At 41.2% G+C, this 23,605-nt stretch overlaps 1 protein-coding gene across 11 annotated transcripts in view; it reads right to left on the bottom strand.

Annotated features, from left to right (window-relative positions):
- Window positions 1-23,605, bottom strand: part of PLEKHA1 (pleckstrin homology domain containing A1) — an 82,485-nt gene that overhangs the window by 24,747 nt on the left and 34,133 nt on the right. For all 11 annotated transcript variants that reach the window (XM_073354160.1, XM_073354159.1, XM_073354161.1 and 8 more), the window contains 2 exons: window positions 3,255-3,386; window positions 2,098-2,241 (listed from right to left, as the gene is read on the bottom strand). In XM_073354160.1, the coding sequence (XP_073210261.1) occupies window positions 2,098-2,241; window positions 3,255-3,386 (276 nt within the window). The remainder of the gene's footprint in view (window positions 1-2,097; window positions 2,242-3,254; window positions 3,387-23,605) is intronic.

Genomic DNA, 23,605 nt, shown 5'->3' on the forward strand with positions numbered 1-23,605 from the left:
CTCCCATGGCAATGAGTTCCACAGGTTCCTCTTGTTTATATTAGATCTGTTGCCCATTCTTTTCATTGGGTGACCCTTAGATTTTGTACCGTGGGAAAATAACACTTCTCTATTCACTTTTTCCACACCATTCATGTTTTTATAGACCTCTATCATATCCCTCACCCCTTAGACATCTCTTTTCTAAGTGGAACAGCCCTAATCTTTTCAGTCTCTCTTCTCTGAACCTTATTCAAGGTATGATACTTTGTCTTATTTTTTATCCCTTTCCTCATAGTCCCCAACATGGTTAGCTTTTTTAAGCATTGCTGCATACTGAGCTGAAGTTTTCTGAGAACTACCCATGGTAACTCCAAGATCCCTTTCTTGAGTGGTAACCGCTAATTTAGAACCCATCATTATATACATATAGCGGGGATTATTTTTCGCAACATGCATTACTTTGCACTTAAACACAGAATTTCATCTGCCATTTTGTTGCCCAATCACCCAGTCTTGTGAGATCCCTTTGTAACCCTATGCAATCAACTTTGGACTTAACTATATTGAATAATGTTGTATCACATGCAAACTGTGCCACTTCACTGTTCACTCCCTTTTCCGATCATGAATATGTTGAACAGTACAGGTCCCAATACAGATCTTTGGAGGATCCTGCTGTTCACCTCTCTCCATTGTGAAAACTGCCCATTTATTCCTACCCTTCATTTCCTATCTTTTAACCAGTTACTGATCCATGAGAGACCTTTCCCTCTTATCCCATGACTACTTAGTGTCTGTAAGAGTCTTTGGTGAGGGACCTTGTCCAAGACTTTCTGAAAATCCAAGTATACTACATCAGCTGGGTCATCCTTGTCTATGCATCTGTTCATACTCTCAAAGAATTCTAATAGGTTAGTGAGGCACGGCTTCCCTTTACAAAAGCTGTGTTAAACACAATTTGTTAGGGAAGAGTTATCTATGTCTCTGATCATTTTGTTCTTTGCTATAATTTCTACCAATATGCCTGGTACTCAAGTTAGACTCACCAGCCTATAATCATTAGAACTGCATCTAGAATCCTTTTTAAAAATCAGCATTAGCTACTTTCCAGTCATCTGGTACAGACTTGTTTATGAAATGGGTTATATACTACAGTTGTTAGAGCGGAAATTCCATATTTGAGTTCCATCACAACTCTTGGGTGAACACCATCTGCTCCTGGTAATTTAGTGTTTAATTTATCAAATTGGTTCTAAAACATCTTCTATTGACACATCAATGTGGGACAGTACTTCAGATCTGTCAACCAAAAAGGATAGCTCCGATATGGGTATTTCCCCCACATCCTCTGCAGTTAAGATTGACAGAAAGAATCCATTTACTTCTTCCACAATGCCCGTGTCTTCCTTGAGTGTTCTTTAACGGCTTGGCCATCTAGTGGCCCCGCTGCCACTTTGGCAGACTTTCTGCTTCTGATGATAAAAAAAGTTTCAAGCTCCCAGACTTCAAATGTTGCAAGTTTGCAGAGCTTTGAATATAGCATGTGCTAAATCCCTTAATCTTGAACTGTTTGGCTACACACCAATCTCCTTCACACCTTTGGAATTGCACAATTGCTCCTCCAAACCACACAGAACACCTAAAATCTTTCCCTAACCACTTCACACTTCATAAATCCTGCATGCAGTAAACTCTTGCTTCAGTCCAAATATCTTCTATACACTTTTCATTACAAAAAATAGCTGCATGTTCTCATGCCAAAGAGCATCCCTTAATTACACACTTAGCCTAAAACCCATGTGCAGCAATGTTTTCCTCTCCAAAACGTCTTAAATTTTAAACTAATACAAAAACAAGTGGAAGCACCAAAAAATCCCCACAAAAGTTGAAATACCACCAATACAGAGATAAAACACATACTACTACTACTGAATCACCACCCATTTGATAAAATTCTAATTCTAACTACCCTCAATATTTTAACAACATTAGTGTTATTTGGTAAAAACCAAAGATCAGTATCAATTGATCTCAGTATAATATGCAAAGTAACCGTAATAACTTTGGGGCCTCTGTTCTTCACAAGAGGAATGCATTATTCTCCAAATCACTTACCACAGCGCCTTGTTTAACACAATAGCCAGCTTTGATAACAGCATTGTCTGGGGGAGGTTTAGCAGTAAAGTAAGGAAGGTGGCTTTGTGACCGTTTCAAGTAATTTCTGTCATCTTCTTCCCCACATTCATTTAATTCTTCTTTCTAGAATGAATCAGAGAAAGGTTCAGGATGTTCAGCGTTTGCTCCAAAGTCCAGTGATATAAGAACAGAAAATGAAAGTGTATTTGGTTCCCTAAACTTGGTATTTGGTCCACCCTGTACCCACAAACCCCATCTCTGATTTGTTTAGAAGCAGCAAATACTTGACACTGCAGTACAGCAGTAATATCAATGTGACAATTATCTACATAAGGCCTACTGGAGTACTCCAGGTACTGCTCAAAACTACACAGTTTGAAAACAGATTATGAACACATTAAAACAGATAAAGCAATTAAAAATAGTATGTTGAAGACCTAAGAAACAAAATCTTTACTCCCTTTAAAAAAAATTAATCCATGGAATGACTTTGTTTAGGAGTACAACAGTCTAGATAATTCCAAAACTATGATTTGGGCCAGTCATGCAAGTCTTCAGAACAACCAATCCCCCAACGTGACCTAAAAGCATAAGATAGTACACAGAGTGTCAAGTTCAGTAGAATGACAGTGCATCTACTTTTAGATCTAACCATTACTAACTTTTTATTTTCAATCAGGTTTCTAGCACACCGTTTATAAAAATCTTGGCTTTCTGAGCCAATCAGTATCTTTCCTTTCTCCACTGCAAAACGCAAAAACAAATATATCAGTTAACTTCAGTAATCGACTAACTTGAACAACTTTGACATTGCTCATGTCAGAAACTCATTTCATGCCAAGAAATTCAAACTCATATAGGGGGTCTAATTCTTGGAAGTAAAAAAGTCAACACTTAAAAGTGTAATCTTTCATACAGTCACAGAAAAGTAAAATAGTTGAAGAGACACCTAGATACCATATCAGGTAAACAATTTAAAAAGCAAGCTTATGAGAGTATGAGTCTTCTGGATGAGGATGGATGGGTTGACAAATTTATTATTGATAAAATAATGTATCTCAGAGTATCCTGACAAGACAGACACATAGCACAACTCTTCCACTATAACATTTCCTTACTTGGTATGAAGCTATTACCTGAGTAGGTGTAATGATGGGAACACCACCAACAATTTCTGTTCTGTAAGACACTTGTTTCTTTCCACCCGGATTTTCAACTTGGCGATTTGAGCTATCAGGTTGACATAGCAGATCAGACTGCTTTGGTACCTGAAAAGTTAGACATGATGAATAATTTGATGTTTTCCCCTGTTTTAAGACTAAAAATAAAGCTAGTAATCCCCATGCTTAGGTACCTAAAAAGCCTCAGTTATTATTCAAGCACTCACATTCAGTCTCCAGAAGGATTTCTACAACTAGTTTTTAATTCTAAAGAAATATCTCAATAGGTAACTGTTTGCAACAGATTTGTGTTCGATATCAGAAAAAAAAAAAACCTGATCTGTGGTTAAGACACTTGACTTTGACTCAGGAAATCAGGGTTCACTTTCCAGCTCTGCCACAAACTCCCTACCTAATCTTCAGCAAGTCAGTTTCTCTGTGCCACAATTTCTCATCTGTAAAGTAGAAATAGTTTCTCCCACCTTGTCATTAAGCTCTTTGGGGCTAGGATTCTTACTACATGTCTAAACTTTGCTTAGTACAATGGGACCACAAACCTTGGTGTCTAGGTACTACTGTAATGCAAAGAGTTACTATTCATACAAAGCTATCGTGTCGATGTTTGACAAGTGTCTTTGCTGCTTGATGCAGCATTTTCACCCACAATTTAATGCTTAGCATGAAGGTATTTAAATTACTATGAAACAATATGAACTAAACTGAAACTTTGCTTTAATTGTAATATCTGGAGCAAGGTGAAAAAAGTTATCCATACTGTTCAAGCGGCTTTATAGAATGACAAGATACAGGTTTGTACTTCAATGCAAAATCTTCAGGGCTAAAGAATGCAATGGTTAATAATCATTAACATGTTTCAGAGTAGCAGCCGTGTTAGTCTGTATTCGTAAAAAGAAAAGGAGGACTTGTGGCACCTTAGAGACGAACCAATTTATTTGAGCATAAGCTTTCGTGAGCTACAGCTCACTTCATCGGATGCATTCAGTGGAAAATACAGTGGGGAGATTTATATACATAGAGAAAGTGAAACAATGGGTGTTACCATACACACTGTAACAAGAGTGATCACTTAAGGTAAACTATTACCAGCAGGAGAGCGGTGGGGAAAAAACCTTTTGTAATGATAATCAAGGTGGGCCATTTCCAGCAGTTGACAAGAACATCTGAGGAACAGTATGTGTGTGTCCATTTATTCTTTTACGAAGAGACTGTCCAGTTTGGCCAATGTACATAGAGGGGCATTGCTGGCACATATCACATTGGTAGATGTGCAGGTGAACGAGCCTCTGATAGTGTGGCTGATGTGATAAGGCCCTATGATGGTGTCCCTGAATAGATATGTGGACACACAGTTGGCAACAGGCTTTGTTGCAAGGATAGGTTCCTGGGTTAGTGGTTCTGTTGTGTGGTTGCTGGTGAGTATTTGCTTCAGACTGGGGGGCTGTCTGTAAGCAATGATTGGCCTGTCTCCCAAGATCTGTGAGAGCGATGGGTCATCCTTCAGGATAGGTTGTAGATCCTTGATGATGCGTTCGAGAGGTTTTAGTTGGGGGCTGAAGGTGATGGCTAGTGGTGTTTTATTTGCTTTGTTGGGCCTGTCCTGTAGCAGGTGACTTTGGGTACTCTTCTGGCTCTGTCAATCTGTTTCTTCACTTCAGCAGGTGGGTACTGTAGTTGTAAGAATGCTTGAGAGAGATCTTGTAGGTGTTTGTCTGAGGGGTTGGAGCAAATGCGATTGTATCGTAGAGCTCGGCTGTAGACAATGGATCGTGTGGTGTGGTCTGGATGAAAGCTAGAGGCATGTAGGTAGGCATAGTGGTCAGTAGGTTTCCGGTATAGGGTGGTGTTTATGTGACCATCGCATCCAGGAAGTGGATCTCGTGTGTGGACTGATGCAGGCTGAGGTTGATGGTGGGATGGAAATTGTTGAAATCATGGTGGAATTCCTCAAGGGCTTCTTTTCCATGGGTCCAGATGATGAAGATGTCATCAATGTAGCGCAAGTAGAGTAGAGGCATTAGGGGACGAGAGCTGAGGAAGCGTTGTTCTAAGTCAGCCATAAAAACATTGGCATTCTGTGGGGCCATGCAGGTACCCATAGCAGTGCCGCTGATTTGAAGGTATACCTTGAATAGAGACTGGGAGTGGATGGATCATTACACAAAGTAAAACTATTTCCCCATGTTTATTCCCTCCCTCTCCCCCACCGTTCCTCAGACGTTCTTGTCAACTGCTGGAAATGGCCCACCTTGATTATCACTACAAAAGGTTTTTCCCCCCTGCTCTCCTGCTAGTAATAGCTCACCCTACGTGATCACTCTCGTTACACTGTGTATGGTAACGCCCATTGTTTCATGTTCTCTATGTATATAAATCTCCCCACTGTATTTTCCACTGAATGCATCCAATGAAGTGAGCTGTAGTTCACGAAAGCTTATGCTCAAATAAATTTGTTAGTCTCCAAGGTGCCACAAGTCCTCCTTTTCTTTTTGAGAATCATTAACATGGAATTTTGGGGAGAGGAGTGTGCAAATTGTAAGATGAGTTTAACAATAGGATCCAAAGATTAGTGTTCCACAGCAATTTAAGACAGACACATTAAGAACTGTATGCAGATTATGCAAGTTACTCAACTTGATACACTACTATAAGAAATCTCTGGACATTAGCTTACCTTCAAGCAAAAATTGGCACTATTTCATCAAGAGAGGGGGATAAAAGGTGAGGTGTGTTATACGAGCTACACAAAAGGCAAATGGGACTATGCTGAGTAATACCACTTACCTCTTCATACTGAGTACTGATAAAGTAGATCACTGTATCACAGGAGCACCAAAGAAAGGAAATAGGAGATCTAGTACTTTCCAAAACAAACAGGAAGTGCTGAGGGAACTAACTTTTAGGAACTCTCTCTGAAAGTGTCTAAAACTGACACCCAACCTTTGTAAATAGGATTACCTGGTGAAACAACATTTTCAGGTAGTTTGAGAAATACCTTTGAGAAATACCGGAAGCAAAAGCAGTTCATGTTCCGCCTTAGCTATTTTCAAAAATGGCTATGTTTATCCCAGTTTGTCAGAATCAAATAGTTCTAAACCATCTGCCCCAGCCTCCACATCTGAAAAACCTTTACAAAGGTTTGTTACTTCACACAAAATCAAGTCATCGATGGTTGCAAAATAAGCATCCATCTATTAGATAATCAGGAGAAGCAGCTACTCCTTTTCTTCTTCACCTTGTTTGACTGTGCTCCTTGCGGCTCAGTAGGAGCTGCAGTCACAATGGTGCCTCTGCCACTGAATGGTCTCCCACAGCATCTGACAATAAGCCCTCTTGCAAAGTCTCACATCAAGACACAGTATTTCCAAAATATTTTTAAATATTTGAATGCTTTTGAATACGTCAGTCTGCTAAAGCGGAGCTAAAAGGTGCCGGCTCTTCAGGAGCTTGATTCTGCCTGTTCTTGAGTTTGTGCCAAATCTGAAAACTGCATAGTTTTCTATCCTTGGAAGCAATACAAAGGCATTCTATTCCAAAAGGTAACATCTTTATGACTTGGATTAGCCTGCTTTCAAACAAATCAGAACCCCAGAACAAGGGTCAAGAACGTCCAATTTAGGAAAGGCAGAGCAATTCAAAAATATCAGATGTATGGCTGATCTAATAATTTCAGTATTGTATATCTTGGTCTGGAGTATAAATAAAGAAGCAACTTCTTTCTTGTTCTTCAAAAGAGAAAGTATTTTGCTTTATGAGCTTTACAATTCTTAAATCTAGTCGAATCAAAGTCTCAGTTATAATAGTTTTTACTTATAAACACAAATGCAATGGGAAAAGACAACTACTACTTCTGAGTGGCTTTGATGTTTGGGTACTGGAAATAATCTACTGAAAAGTGGATGTTAAAAGTTTCCAAGAGCCGTGACAGAAAACTATTACCTAGGGCAGTTTGCTTGCAGAAAGTACAGCTGAATTATTCACTGGATAAACAGCACTAATTACGAATATGCTTAATTTTTTTGATAGCTGTACTCCTAAAGCACAGTAAGATACACACAAAAGAAGAAAGGCGATGCAGCTTGTGTCATTTTCGATTGAAGTTTGTTAGCATAACCCAAGGCACATTAAAGTTCAATAATCTGAGGATTAAGTGTGAAGTCTGAAGGATTTATTAACTGACTATGCTATAGACAGAGGTTAAAGTATAACCTTTGTATCAATCTAATTGCTAAAAATCAGTCAAGCCTTCTACAAATCTTGATTAATTGGATTCCATTCCATTAAATCATATATGAACTTAATTCAGTGAAGGTTCATATTTTCAAGATTTTGAATAATTTCATGATGTTCTCAATGTAATTTACAAGAATAATAATAAAGGTGAAGTTAATTTTAACTTTGTTCAAGTAATTGGGGGGCTCAACGTCTGAACAACAAGAATGTACACTTCTTCAATCCTGTATCCGGCCTGTGTCATCTTACCTCTCCTATGAGGAACAAAATTCCTTTCGACTCCTCTTTGGTACTAGTTCTAAATTTTGTAGTTGGCAATTTTAGGATGACATGGCAATGTGTGGTTCATTTAGAGTTGCCATAGAGAAGATAGAAATATTTTTCATAGAAGAAAAATATTTCTATGGAAATATCCTTAAATATATGGTGGGAAATTGTGGGCCGGATTTGTTGGTCAGATCCAGTTCCTTTGTTCCACTCTGGAGGTGCATGGGTCTGTAATGCCTATGGATCTTTTTGCTGGGAATACTCAGAGTAGCCTATACCACCAACTCCTGCAGCTCCCAACAAAGTGGACATATGTCAAGAATAAGGGCCTCAAAGTTACTGCAGTTTAGGTTTCATGACTGGCATAACAGCCCTCCAGAGCTACTATATCTGGCCAGAGTAGTTTACAGCAGTCCTGGAATTGGCCTCACAATCAAGAAGTTGCAACCAGTTCCTCTATAGCACCCCACCACACACTGCACCCAGTCAAATCTGGATACTAGAAAAACTTGTCCCCATATATTAGACTCCTTTATTGCTCATAAATAGGGCCCTACCAAATTCACTGTGCATTTTGGTCAATTTCACAGTCATAGGATTTTAAAAATAGTAAATTTCATTATTTCAGCTATTTAAATCTGAAATTTCATGGTGTTGTAATCGTAGGGGTCCCGACGCAAAAAGGGGGCTGTCACAAGGTTATCGTAGGGGGTATTGTGGTACTGCTACCCTTACTTCTGCGCTGCTGCAGGTGGCAGCGCTGCCTTCAGAGCTGGGTGGCCAGAGAGCAGCTACTTCTGGCCAGGAGCCCTATTCTGAAGGCAGTCCGCTGCCAGCGGCAGCACAGAAGTAAGGATCGCATGGTATGGTATTTCCACCCTTACTTCTGTGCTGCTGCCTGCAGGGCTGGGCCCACACTCTCCAGCCACCCAGCTCTGAAGGCAGCAGTGCAGAAGTAAGGGTGGCAATACCACAATCCCCTGTAAAATAATCTCGTGACTCCCCCCAACTCCCTTTTGGGTCAGGAGCCCCAATTTGAGAAACTCTGGTCTCCCCCAGGAAATTGGTATAATACAGGGTAAAAGTACACAAGACCAGATTTCTCTATGATGCGTTTTTTGTGGCTGTGAATTTAGTAGGGCACTACTCAAACCGTATGAGCAGAACTCAAGAGTGGAGGAAAGAGAGTCAAAGTGTGTACAAGCATTGTGTTTTTATGTGCTGTAGTCACATGGTCTTCCTATAAAATGCTATGTCCGCTCCCTTCTCTCTCTTGAGCACACTTTCACTGGTCAGGATGCATTCTGTGAATGTGCAGCCGAAGAATTTTCCACAGAATCCTTTGCCACTGAACAATGCTCCAAAACCTAAACTTTCATTTTCGAAAATGTGTCATCTACTAATGCTTGTGAAGAAAAAGCTTTTCAAAACATGAACTAAACATGAAGTAAAAGAATGTTGCCTTCCCTGATCTTTCACATAACCTTAAACAGCTCAGAGAGAGAGATGGCCTGTCTTCTTTATCCCAATTCCTCCAACACTTCTTCAGATATTAAGAGCTCCATTTGTTCCCATTCCACTGCCAAAATTCCCTCTCTCTTCTCCCACTGTCAGGGCTTCTATAATGCAGTTATCTATAAGGATTAACATAGCTCTGTGGCATGTTAGAATCAGAAATGAAAATAGAGACAGCATAAACATTTAAATAAAAACAGGGTTACTGTATAGATTGTATTCATTTTGTCTGAAGTTATTAAAAATCTATTTTTTAAAAAACTGAAAAGCTGTTGCAGAATTACCAGTATGTCACATTAGAACATTGTAGAATCCAAGTATGTTGTGACAAGTTGGACCTAAATTCTGCAGCAAAAACATGAGGGGCCTTGACTACAGTCCATGCTTTAATCCAGGGTTTCTCAAACTTTATTGCACCACAACCCCTTTCTGACAACAAAAATTACTACATGACCCCAGGAAGGGGCACTGAAGCCCAAGCCCCTCCACCCTGGGCAGAGGGGCCAAAGCCCGAGCCCCACCCCCCTGGGGGAGGAGGGGTGAAGCCAAAGCTTGAGAGCTTCAGCCCTGGGCGGGTAGGGGCTGTAACCTGAGCCCTGCCACCCAGGGCAGAAGCTCTCAGGGTTTGGCCGCAGCCTTGGGTGGTGGGGCTCAGATTTTTGGCTTCAGCCTAGGCCCCAGCAAGTCTAATGCCAGCCCTGGCGACCCCATTAAAACAGGGTTGTGACCCACAGTTTGAGAACCGCTGCTTTAATCTAACAGAAAAAAAAAATCAATTCTGCAACCCAGCTTCTCCCACAATTCTGGATGTCTGGGCTGTTCCCCTCCATTTTGCAGCTCACAGAGGCAGATCAGTGTTTTGGCACCATGTGTTCTGACCTCTGTTCCCATTTGTCAACAGATTTTCTGCCTCTGCAGCAGCAGGCTGTTCAATTGCGCCCACCCTTATTCATTATCTAATTTTTTTTTTTCTCAGCTTGGGCAGTAGTGAGCAGTTTCATCTTTTCAGCTTACTGATCCTCCCTGGGTCAGTTAACAGTTTGGTGGTTTAACCCAGCCTGACCCTCTGCTGCAGCATCTCCCTGTCTGCTCCTCTGCCCCTATTCAGGTATGGCAGAGAAGTCAAGAAAGCACCATGTGAAAGCCAAGTGATGCTCTATTTGCAGAGCAGGGAGAGGGTCAAAAAACAAGAACCACCCCAGGCAGTCAATTCAGGGCTAAGTCTCAGGTGACTCCTGAAGAACAAAGAGGAAAGTTTGTAGGGTCACAAGTCTGTTCACCCTACTCCTCACCACAAGTCTTAAAGAACTGGGCTTCTACCCTTCCCTCCCAATTTACCCAAGGGGGCTCTGGTGAGTCCCCTCCACCCTCTTGGGAGGGAATGGCTCCCAGAGAGGGAGTATTCAGACACAGATCTTGAGGGCTTCAGACCCTAAGGAAGGCAAGTTTTAAAATGCCTCAAAAGCAAAAGCAGAACTTCTACCCAACACATCCAAAAACAGCTTAAAAAAACAACTAAAGTAAAAAAAGGGAGTGGGGGGAGAGAAGAACCACAGAAAATCCAGGAGGTACAAGTTCTGACTTCTTCCTCTTCTTCTCCCTCCCACTGAGGAAGGCAAGCAATTGAGTTCAAAGAATATATCAGATGTCTTCCCTTCATGAGCAATTCCAGACTATGTGCAGTAAGGTTATCTTCACAATTCAAATTCAACCTGAACAGGATTTCAAGAGAAAGCCTCAGAGTAAATTCTCCCCTTAAAATCCTCTCAGAACTGCAATACCCTTTCATCCCTCCATGGAGGAAGTGACTGAGGATTAAAGGAATAAGCCTGAAAAGGGCAAGCACACTAACTAACAAGAGCAACCCTCAGGCTCTACATCAATCAAAATTGAAGGACTCTATTGCTGAAATGCCGCAGGTTGAAGCTGCTGTAGCATCTCTTGCAAGGGATATGGTAATTCCCTCAAAAGGCATGTTCTACCCCAAGGACTTCATAGATACAAAGAGGGAGGCCACTCTCAAAAAGGAACTTTGAGGCCTCCTCTGCCACCCTCAAAGCATCCCAGGTAGCTATCTGCTTTGCAATAGCATCTCTCTCCTGGCTAGATCTCAGAGTCCTCAAGGACAGAGATCACCTTAACCTTGGTTCAATTTTAAAGAAAGTCTCCCTAGCACAGGATTTGTAGTTGACACCTCAAAGGATGCAATGAAGTTCTCAGCTTAAGCCAAGGATTCCAGCCCAACAGCCAAGCACCACCTACGGTTCCAATCCTGGAAGGTGGATATCCACTCCAAGCAGGTCCTATGCTTGGCCAACTTTAATTGCTCCCTCCTTTTTGGAGAAGAGCTGGAAAGGTGGTGGCTGACAACGTTGCAAAACCCATGCACTAGAGACGACAAGCCCTCAAGACAGAAATGCTCCTCCTGGCTATGTATTCACAGAGGTATCAGAGAAGGAACAGACTCTCCAAAGGAAAACAGGGGAATTGAGGTCGGGAGGTGGGGGGGGGGGAAGGGGGAAGGAGGGTAAAGAGCGGAAGTCCACAGGGACTTCAGCCCTTCCCCTCAATCCACTCCTGTGACAGACTGCATAGCTTCAGTCCTGGGTGAGAACGAAGGAGCAGAATTTCCTATTTTCTAGAAGAATTGTTCACACTGACTATAGACAAGTAGGTCTGGGAGATAGCAAGCCAGGGATACTCCCTCAGGCTCCAGTCCCTCCCTCACCTCATCCAGTCTTCATCCTGTCACCCATTTCTAAAGACCCTATCAAGGTTCCTTCCCCACTCTGAACTCTAGGGTACAGATGTGGGGATCTGCATGAAAGACCCCCTAAGCTTATTCTTACCAGCTTAGGTTAAAAACTTCCCCAAGGTACAAGCTTTGTTTAACATGCTTGGTGGTGGCAGCATACGGTTCAAGGACAAGACAAAGAACAGGGAAAGAGCCCACTTGGAGACACCTTCCCCCAAAATATCACCCCAAGCCCTACACCCCCTTTCCTGGGGGAAGGCTTGATAATAATCCTCACCAATTTGCACAGGTGAACACAGACCCAAACCCTTGGATCTTAAGAACAATCAGGTTCTTAAAAGAAGAATTTTAATTAAAGAAAAGGTAAAAGAATCACCTCTGTAAAATCAGGATGGTAAATACCTTACAGGGTAATCAGATTCAAAACATAGAAAATCCCTCTAGGCAAAACCTTAAGTTACAGAAAGACACAAAAACAGGAATATACATTCCATCCAGCACCACTTATTTTACCAGCCATTAAACAAAAGGAAATTAACGCATTTCTAGCTAGATTACTTACTAATCTAACAGGAGTTGTAAGGCTGCATTCCTGATCCCTTCCCGGCAAAAGCATCACACACACAGACAAACCCTTTGTTCCCCCCCCCCCCCCAGCTTTGAAAGTATCTTGTCGCCTCACTGGTCATTTTGAGTCAGGTGCCAGCGAGGTTATCTTGGCTTCTTAACCCTTTACAGGTGAAAGGGTTTTGCCTCTGGCCAGGAAGGATTTTATAGCACTGTATACAGAAAGGTGGTTACCCTTCCCTTTATATTTATGACAGACCCCATAAAACGAAATTTGATCCAGAACAAAATCTCATACTCTGGATATGGGAGTGATAAAAATAATTCCGTCAGAAGAAAAAAGGCTCTGTGGGTTCTACTCCATCTTCTTCACTGTTCAGATGTGCACTGGGGAGGGGCTGGTATCAGAGCCATGCTTGACCTCAGAAGGCTCAACAAGTGGAAGAGGGAAAAGTTTCAGATGAAGACTCTGGCCTCTATAGTGTTCTCTCTGTCCAAGGGTGGATTGGACAAAGCATTTCCTAACTTCAGTGGATCTAGCAGATGCATACCCACACACCCTATCAGGCCATGTCACTGCAAACTTCTGAACTTTGTCTATGGCCAGAAACATCAGTACCAAACACTCCTGTCCTCAACCCCCAGGGTTTTTACAAAGATGCTGGTAGTGATTATAGCCAGACTGAGATCACAGGGAACCCACCTGTACCACTTCCTGGACGAAATGCTGATCAGCACTCCATCACCGTCATCAGCACATAGAGCTACGTCTCGGACACAATCTCTTAGAGGTGTGTGGCTTCATCATCAATGTCAAGGAAAGTTCCTTGATTCAGTCGACCAGAAAAAACACTCACCAAGGGGTAGAAATAGACACCTTGGTAGCAAAAAAGTCTATTCATTAGAAACATTCATGAAAATTCAGGATTTTATCATCTTGCTCTGGAGCACAGAAGGCTTCCCATAGCACTGTGTCTTCAACTGCTGGGCCTCCTGGTGTTGTATGACTACCCATGAGGTGATCCCTATACACATCAGCCACCTTTCAAGCCTTCACCCAAAAAGCGTAAGACCACTCCCCGAAACACATGAAAGATCAAGCATAGGTTCTGACACAAATGATCAACTCCCTACACTGGTGGTCAGCCTACAACAGTGTTCACAAAAGCATGCCACCTGTCTTCCAGATCGTCAAGTTCCACAATTAATGCCAGCCTGCATTGCTGGGGAACACACTTAGAGACCCAAACAGCTCAAGACTCCTAGAAGCTGGAGAAAAGAGCTCACAGCATAAGCACCTTAGAGATGAGTGGTCAAGCTGGCTCTGCAATGGTTCCAGTCTGCCCTAAAAGGGAATCATGTTCTGGTTCAGTCAGACAATACAACTACAGCTATATATTTAAATAACCAATGGAAAACAAGGAGCTCGGCACTACCCGTGGAAGAAAATAAGGTGGGTGGATCAGTTTCTCCTTTCCTTCACAGTTATCCACATAAAAGGGAATCTCAACTGAAAGGTAGACAGGCTCAGCAGGTGCAGGATCAACAACTCTAAGTGGTGCCTGAATCAGAAGGTTTTCAATCTCATCTTTCAGACATTCAGCCTCCCTTCAACCAACCTGTTAGTGAATCATATGGACACAGAGAAGCTGAAATACTTCACCAGGGAGACCATCCCAGATTCATGGGGACAGATGCCTTATCACACAGCTGGACACAGGACCTACACATTGCCACCCTTTCCACTACTGTTGAAGGCAGTCCAGAAAACACAAGTATTGGTTTTCAGACCATATAGACCTGAAATTGGAGCCTCTACTCAAGCCTCTGTGGAAACCGGACAGTTTCTCAGAAGGTCATCTTCTTCATCCAGACCCAGAACAGCATCAGCTAACAGCCCGGCTATTGAAAGCGAAGTGCTAGAAGATCTGGGTCTGTCCTCCAGAGTCATTAAGACATTGCTTTTCTCTAGTACACCTCTAGGACAGTATCAATACTGAAAGCGTACTTCTCTATCAGATCCAAAGTCAATATCTGCCAAGAGCACAATGCAAATCCCAGAAATCCAGGAAGCCCAGACATTTTGGATTTTCTCCAAGAAGGTGGCACAGACAGAGGGCACTCCAGTACCATTGCATGTCAGGTATCTGCTCTTAGTAGCACACTCTTTCGCAGGATCCTTGGGCTCCCTGGAAGACAACCCTCATGTACTCAGATTCCGCTGAGCAATCGGGTTAGCCAGACCAGGGGCCAGGTCACTTTTTCCAAAATGGGGCCTACAGCAAGCTTTGGGGGCCTCAACAACCATCCCTTTGAGCCTTTGACTTCCATGTTGGCATTTTACTCATTAAGACTTGTTCCTTAAAAGCTGTCACGTCCACCAGACAAGTGTCAGAGCTGGCAGCCTTATCTATACAGGAGCCTTATTGCGCATTCCACAAGGACAAGGTAGTGCTCAGGATGACAGAATCCTTTATCCCTAAAGTTAATTTCTCCTTCCATGCTTTCAAAAAGGTTCTTCCTTTGTTCTATCCAAAACCACTACATCCAACTGAAAAGACATGGCACACCTTAGATGTCAGAAGAGTGTTGACAGTCTCTCAAGTGTACAGAGTCCATGAGATCATGCTCTGTGTCCTTCCACCAAAAACGCCAGGGACATAACCTCCAAGCCCTCCACTGAGAAGTGGATTAGACTGTGCACTGAGGAATTTTACAAAGCATCAGAGGCTCCTGTTTCAAGGTGCACCCGAGAAGATCCCTAGCAATCACAAGGGCTGAATAAGCAAGTATGCCCTCGTAGGAAGTTTGCCAAGTGGCAACTTGGTCTATAGCTAGCACCTTCATTAAGCAGTTTAAGGTGACTTGTCGGCTTTCTGCAGAGACAAACCTCCTGCAGGCAGTAACCCAGAAATAATGCAGACTTTTGAGCGAGCTTATGAAAAGGAGAAGGTACTTTCTTTCCTACCAAAAACTTTTTTCTTAATCCTCCCTACATCCATTCACTGCTCACTACTTCCCAAACATCCCAGAATTGTGTGAGACCTTAATAATTTCCTTTCTACTAGCAGCTCCCACACTTCTACCCAACCTCAGTGGCTCGTGAGCCAAAAGCCAGATATTAAATGAAATCATTACCATGACAGTCTTTCTTGGTCTAACATACAGAGTTATTTCATTACATTCAGAGTATTCGTTAATAATGTGATGTAAATTTATAGATTTAGCATAACTCATCTGGTGGCAAGTGGGAAAAGAGAAGGCATGGCCATAAGCACGCAGTGCCAAAATGCTGATCCACCTCCATGAGCCCAGACGTTCAGAATTGTGGTAGCCACTGCTAGCAGACAGGAAATTATTGGTAAGAAGTCTTCCAATCATACCAACTTGATCAATAAGAAAAAGTTGCCATGCCCTCTCAGCTGCCTCTGAAATCTACTTTCAATGAAAGTGACCCTCTGGAACTAAACCATGAGATCCTAGGTATCAGGGGTTTTCTCAAATTCAAGGTATTTTTGTGAATTCAGAAAGGTCTGCCATTAGCTAAACATGTAGAGAAGTTTGATCCAGCAGGACTTATCTCAATCAAGTCTTTCTTCCCACATTCTCCAAGTATTATTGCAGCACTTAGGAACCTAGTCATGGATTAGGACTTCATTGTGCTTCATGGAGCTGTACAAACACAAAACAAAAATATGATCCCTGCCCCAAAGAGCTTACAATTTAAGTATAGAGACAACAGATGGATTCAGACTGACCAACAGAGGAGTACAAGGAAACCATGAGACAGTATTGGTCAGCATGACCGTTCTCTCAGCAAACTTGCCGTCTAACCACTGCCAAGATTTTAGTAGGCACCATGACAAAGAACAGTTTTAAAGGAGGGAACTGAACGAGAACAATTAAATGGCTTTGAGGAGGTTTACAGGGAGCTCTTCCCAACCATGAGATGTAACATGGGACAAGGCACGAAAGCGCTTGTTTGAAAATTTAACTGGTGGGTGAAAGAGGCTGGCAGTGTGAGTCAATCAGAGGTAGGAGTCAATCTCACAATAGTGAATCAAAAAATAGGTAGCATGGGGATTAGCCGTAAAGGGCCTTGAAGTAGACTAATACCAGGAGCACAAAAACAGAGCCAATTACCTGGACAGATGGGAAACAGACAGACATTCTGCCTTTATTTCTTTTACACTCTTACTGTATGCAACATATTACCCAGGTGGGCCATCCTGAACCATGTAGCAAAATGATTTTTACAGATGCAGTACCCCTGATCATTGGGTGCCCAAGGTTGCGAAGGCATGTGGAGGTGTATTTTCTGAGCAGGCTTGCTCTTCGATCCTCAAAATATCTTGTAAAAGTGACTTAAACTTCTGCCACGCCCTGTGGTTCTGAAGCTTGATTTCCCCTAGGGAGTCTTTCAAAGAAGAGTATTTTTAAAGGAAATATCTAGTTTTAAACACTAACCAATCCAGAAATGAGTGAGTGATAACATGGTTTACCAGTTTGGTAAACATTCTACTCATTTGCAGACTAACAAAAGTAGAGGAATTATACATTTGGGAAAAAAAGATTTTCTCAATTTTCAAAATCAGCTTATCTACAGTATACACAAGAAAATTAGACCTAATAGCAATTATACAAATCATACACACAATGTAACTAATAAAGCTAGCAGATATCAGCACTACAAGACTTGGATCACTTACAATTATTGAAATTTGGGCTTTTAAAAATGTATATTTTTTTGTATGAAGAATGCCATCCCCAGAATATTTTTATTGAGTACATACACTGGAAAAAAATCAAATATTTGCAAAGTAATTTTTAAAGTGCCACAATGAAGTGTCATACTAGTCTTTTCCACAGTACATTTACACACAAATATACCAGCCATAAACCAATATACTTATCTGATAAAACCAGTACGTGGTGTGCACATATACATTCCTCTTTTGATGCCTGGCCAGCAATGCACTTGAGTCAGACTTTTGCCAGAAGTACCACTAGGGGGCACACACATCCCTGCTCTCCTCATGCCCAGCCAAGACTATAAAAGGGGCCTATCTACTGCCTCCCTCTCCATTCCTTCTCACAGCTTATGCCAGTATTAACCAAAGTAGCAAGGAGGGTCTTGGAATGCATACGTGCACAACACATCTCAAAGAACAGTTACTGTAGGTAACTAACCATTTTTTTCTTCAAGTGATAGTGCACATATACATTCCACCTTAGGTGACTGTTGCACTTCTCTTACAGGTGGTGGGACTTCAGATAATCTGAACAGCAACTGCAACATGGACTTGCCGCAGCTTGCATCACCACCAGAGGCTTAAGTGAAGGCATAATGTCAGGAAAAGGAATGTACAGCCAACCATGTCACCACTACACCTATGTACATTATGGGAACGTTAGTCAGAAAGGCTGATGAAGTGGAGTTGGCCGTGGTGGAATCAGCTGTTACTCTAGTGCAGAAGATCACAGCAAAGCTTGAGACAGTCAGAGATCCAGGGTGATATATACTGTTGTTAACACTGGCTGACCTTTGACCCTCTTGGCATAGGCTACATAAGGCTTAGTAGAGAGGTTCTGAACACCTTAATGGTGTTGAGGTAGAATGGTAAATATTTAAAGTATAAAGTGTTTCCTCTACTTGGAAAGAATGAAGTGTGATCGGAGCGAAGTGTCGCTGGAGGGGCTACATTGAGAATGCTCAATCAGGGAAAACCGCAAATAATAGGGCAGACAATTCCCAAAACTGGTGATCTATTATTCTAATTAGATTCACCAAGTACAGAAACTGTTTTGTTACTGGCTATCTTACTGGTTACTCAGAAGCTAAAATACATTTCCCTTTAAGCAATCCAGTCTTTGGCTCCCATCCAGACAGTCAAGTCCATAAACTGAGGGTTACTTAAAACCTTATATAAAGTTCTACCAATCCCAAGAGAGAGGACGCCACACTACCCACCAGGTCAATAAATATTTCAGATCTAACTCAAATACACAGCTATAGCCAATTCTTATTAACTAATCTAAGATTTTTTTAAAAAATTAAGAAAGTTACTAAATTTAAAAGATTATACATACAGATACGAATAAAATTCTTAGGTCAGTTTCATAGCAGAGATGGTGAGGCTGCTGGTTTGTATTAGTCCTTCCAGAAACAGTTCAATAGATTATATATGGGCAGTCCATGTGTAGAGTTTGTTCAGATTCTTCCATGAGAATTTGCAGGGATAACAACAGAACAGACCTGGAGACCTCAGTCTTGTGACTTGAACTTCCCCTGACAAAATGTAAGCAGATCTGAGATAGTAAGGATCAGGTCCCAAAGTTTTTATAGCTGAAGCTCAGCTCATAAACCTTTTGGCAGCCAGTGATCACAGCAGGCATTTCTTGGATGAAGAATAGGTAATATACATTGTTGCTTTGAAGTAAAACAACTTCTTAGGCACACACTGGTAACTAGTTGCCTTCATTAGCATAAGGCAACTAACTATTCAAAAGGTAACCGTTCATAGGTAGTTTACTACAAACTTCAAAGAGAAATAAAGAATGATATTACACCACAAGTTTCATCTAAATGTGAATATTCCTTTAACTCTGAATATGATATAGTAATGAAACATTAAAGGCAGGAACCAAAGTTAAGCTTCTACTAGTTAATTAGATCACACTGTTAAGCTTCTAACAAGATATAGGTAAACAGACAAATACAATTAGTATTTACTTCTGATTCTCTGACAATACAGTCTTACATTTAAAGAATGCTACTTTTTTAGCATGGCTTTGCTAACTATCTACAAGAAATGGCCTTGTTTACCATTTCAGTACTTTTCTAGTATGTCCTTAAAGGTTGATTTTGGGTCATTTAGCCTGCTGGCTGCTTAACCCTCACTGGCTCAGTGTCACCTGAGGTTTAGGAAAAAAAAGACTAGAAACAGAACAGATTGATTCAATTCAGGTAAAGATCTTTGGCATGAACTTTGGATGCGGTCCGAGAGGCACATTATCCTTAGGGTAGCCATTAATTGGACCTTTCAAAAATCTGGAAGCCAGAGGGGGAGAGAACTCCGAGAACACCTTTATTGGCATGTAAGCTGCAGAAATGCAAGCCAGGTGAATCCTCATGGAACTGACTGAAAGGCCTGACTACTTCAGTTGTATCAAGTAATCCAGTGGAGGTGTAATGTCCATGCAATGTGGTGACAGAAAATCTCTTCTACTTTGCTACACAGGTAGTTCTAGAATCCTGTTCTGATAAAGAGCAGAAAGCTTGGACATCTTTGGACACAGTTTTCCCACTAGCATTTAGCCAGAGATAATCCATGCAATGGAGGTGGAGAGATTGAAGGTTGGGGGGCAGAGACTGATCTTGATTCTCAGACAGAAAGCCCTTTAGCAGAAGAAATTCATAGGTAGCCTGACAGAAAGTTAATACAGGTCTGTGAACCAGCACTGTCTCAGCCAAGCCAGTGCTACTAGGATCAACATTGCCTTCTCTCTCCAGTTTTCTGACTGCCCTGGGGATTAGAGGATCTGAATAGAATACATATTAGCAGCTGACCAGACACAGCAAAAGAAAAGCATCTGTCATGGAACCAGGAGCAAGGCCAGCTGAAGCAAAACCTGCACTTGTTGTTCAGGTTGGTGGTGAATAAATCTATCATCAGATATTCCCCACTGCTGGATGATCTGGAGAAGGATGTCCCCTCTGACAGACCACTCATGATGGTCAACAAAAATCCTGTGTTTTTCACTTCACAATGGCGTTTTTCACTTCCAGAATATAGAAAGCTTTCAGCGTCACTCCATTTCTGATGCATAAGTTCCATAAACAGATTGCCTCCTGACACAACTGAGCTGATCTGGCACCTCGGGTCTGTTGAGAGGACACATGGCACTGGAGTTATGTATAACCACTTGCACTACCCAATTCTTGATGATGGGCATAAAGGTCTTGAACACTGGCTCATAGTGCCAGCACGTTTATGAGGAGAGAGACTTCTTGAGATGACCACAGGCTTGTGCACTCAGCATGTCAAGATGAGTGCCCTAACCACTCACTGAAGTCATGGCTGGCTCAAAGGGTAGAAAGGAATACCCTTGCAAATGTTTTATGGTCTCAACAACCACTCCAGGGACTGAAGCACTTGTGGGGTACGTAAATCTGCATGATGATGAGGTGAAGTCTGCATGCAGTCACTTAAGTTCACGATGCCATATGCTGAAAAAACTATAGGCAGGAATGTTCTGATGTGATCAGCAGTAATCCTATCAAGTCTGAAACAAGCCTGAACTAAGAACTTTGCAACTGTTGTATGTATTTGATTCCATTTAACCAATTTTAACTCTCATCTATATTTCTTTCTTTTTATGAATAAACCTTTAGATTTTAGATTCTAAAGGATTGGCAACAGCATGATTTGTGGGCAAAATCTGATTTTTATATTGACCTGGGTCTGGGGCTTGGTCCTTCGGGATCGGGAGAAGCTTTTTTCTTTTACTGGGGTATTGGTTTTCATAACCATTCATCCCCAGAAGGAGTGGTGCCTGTGTGATACTGGGAAACTGAAGCGTCTGAGGGAATTGCTTGTATGACTTCTGGTTAGCCAGTGGGGTAAGACTGAAGTCCTCTCTGTTTAGCTGGTTTGGTGTGCCTTAGTAGTGAAGGACCCCCAGCCTTGGGCTGTGACTGCCCTGCTCTAAGCAGTTTGTCCTGAACTGATATTCTCAGTAGTGTCCCGCCAAAGGCTGCTTTGTTATAATGGCCAACTTCTCTTTTCAGGTACTGAAAGACCTTGAATTCCTCTGGTGGCGAAGAAGTGGACTCAAGTATAAGAGTGTCCTCCAGAGAGGAGGAAATACGTGGAAGTATTTAGGGGTTTAGGGGTTCCTCCATGATTCCTTCTTCCTTAATAGGGTCCAACCCTGTGGTGAGGTGTACAAGCTGATAAGCCTACTCAATAAGTTCTTGTACAAGAGGATGAGAGAGACTGATGGGGCCTTAAGTTCCCTTGGGACAGGCCACAACCAGCAAGGCCATGGAAGGTATTTTGCATCTGGGTTGTTCAAACAGGAGGACATCATATGAGGGCTTAGAACCTGAGTCCATGCTCTGTGGCCAGTTCAGTGATCTAAAGAGTGTGAAGGCAATATCTGTCCCTCAGGCTCTGAGCCCAATGAGGAGATGTAGGACTCTTGTCAATAATGGAGACACTCCATAAATTATGACAATAAGATCCTTATGTTGCAGAGTATTTCAAACTCAATGAAGTCTACCTAGTTGGCAAAGTTTAACCCCAAATTTGGGAAGTGGTACTGGTACTTGATACCTAGAACTAAAACAGTCTAAACCCAATAAAATTTAATTTCAGGAATCCTGACTCCCTGTGCCAAAAGAATATTCTAATCTGTAATAGTAACTACAGAATACACTGAACTACCAGATATATGTTCACAGGTTACATTTTGAAAAAATTAGTAAATAAAATGCAGTAAAATTCAACACCGCCTAGAAGGTTAGCAGTTCCAACAAGTAATGCCACTACCTACATACTTATGAAAAACTAGTCAACTGTTATGACTCCATATTATACTTGGGATCTTCTCCTTAAGTTAGGTAGAATTCTCAGATAACTCTTATCAAATAACTTTAAAACAAACTAGCACAAAACAATTGGCCAGTATTTAAACAATCGGACTTGTTTTAGGCAAATGAAGCCTACTCATATATTCAGCCCTTTTGAAATGCAAATTTGACACGTTATAATCACCTCTGACAAACTAAATTCCTTGATTTTGAACTGCAATAAAGTACTCAACAATTAGTGAAAGCTATGCAGCTTTTAACATAAAAAATCCTACTAAGTTTTAAGTGAACATATTTTACTCCATTTTAAAAATGCTAACACTGTAGAGTACTTGTGTGTGTGATATCCTCAAAGAGTTTCTATTTAAGTATTTTTTAAAAATAAGGATCAAATACTATCTAATACATTGCTTTGATACAGTTTATTTTCTAACTGGAAAGCAACAGTAACCAACCTAAAGTAGAAACAAAATATTTTTACAAATATATTTGTAATTCCACAAAAAAATGAGCTAAATCAAATAGCAACCATGTCAACAATTAGAAATGCCACTTCCCTAGGCACCCTAAAGAGGAGCAGGTTACTGAAAACTGGGAGCTGGAGTACAAATACACATACTGTGCTCAGTCTGAGTCCTTGTGTGTTTATTTGGAAGCACACTTATGAAGTTTTCTCTCTGAAACAGCACGAAGGAAAATAGGCTAAAGTAACTTCTGCTTCATGAAGAGATCAGACGTAACCTGTGGGCATTTTTGGTCATGTGGTAACAAGCTGGTCTGGTGCAAAACAAAAACCTCTATAAGAACAACTTATTTGTTAAATTAACCCTTCACTGTCAGGATCTGTGGAATGCCATGACATACAAGCAGTTTGCATTAGATGCAACTGAAAATCAAAGCCCCCTATAACATAAACTTTATTCTCTTCAAATATTGCTAAATTAAACTCAGAAGGGACCAGAAAACAACTGCACTGGTTAAACTACAATATGGTCGTATCAACCTCTTCCACAAAAGGAGAAAAAAAGAAAGACCAAATACTTTAAAAACACATTAACTAAAAAGTACACTTCAGTAATTTTGTAAACTATTGTTACTATTGAAAAATTAGATAAAAATCTATTTTTGTCAAATTTTCTAAGTAAAAATAAAATATCTTCAGTCTGTTTCCCTCTTTCCCTTGTAGAGTCAGTTTCTTCCTTTTGTATGGGGCTTAGCAATAGGGGAAGAGAACAATTTTTAAAAGACAAAAAAAAAAATCTACAAAAATCAGCAATGATCCTTGAGGGCGATGTAAAATTTGAGATTGACTAGATTTCTATTTGACAATGTCTCTTTACAGATGATTAATGCTCTCAATTGTGGAAAAATTAATAG

Source organism: Lepidochelys kempii, chromosome 7 (genome assembly GCF_965140265.1).
Source record: "Lepidochelys kempii isolate rLepKem1 chromosome 7, rLepKem1.hap2, whole genome shotgun sequence".
Lineage (NCBI taxonomy): Eukaryota > Metazoa > Chordata > Testudines > Cheloniidae > Lepidochelys > Lepidochelys kempii.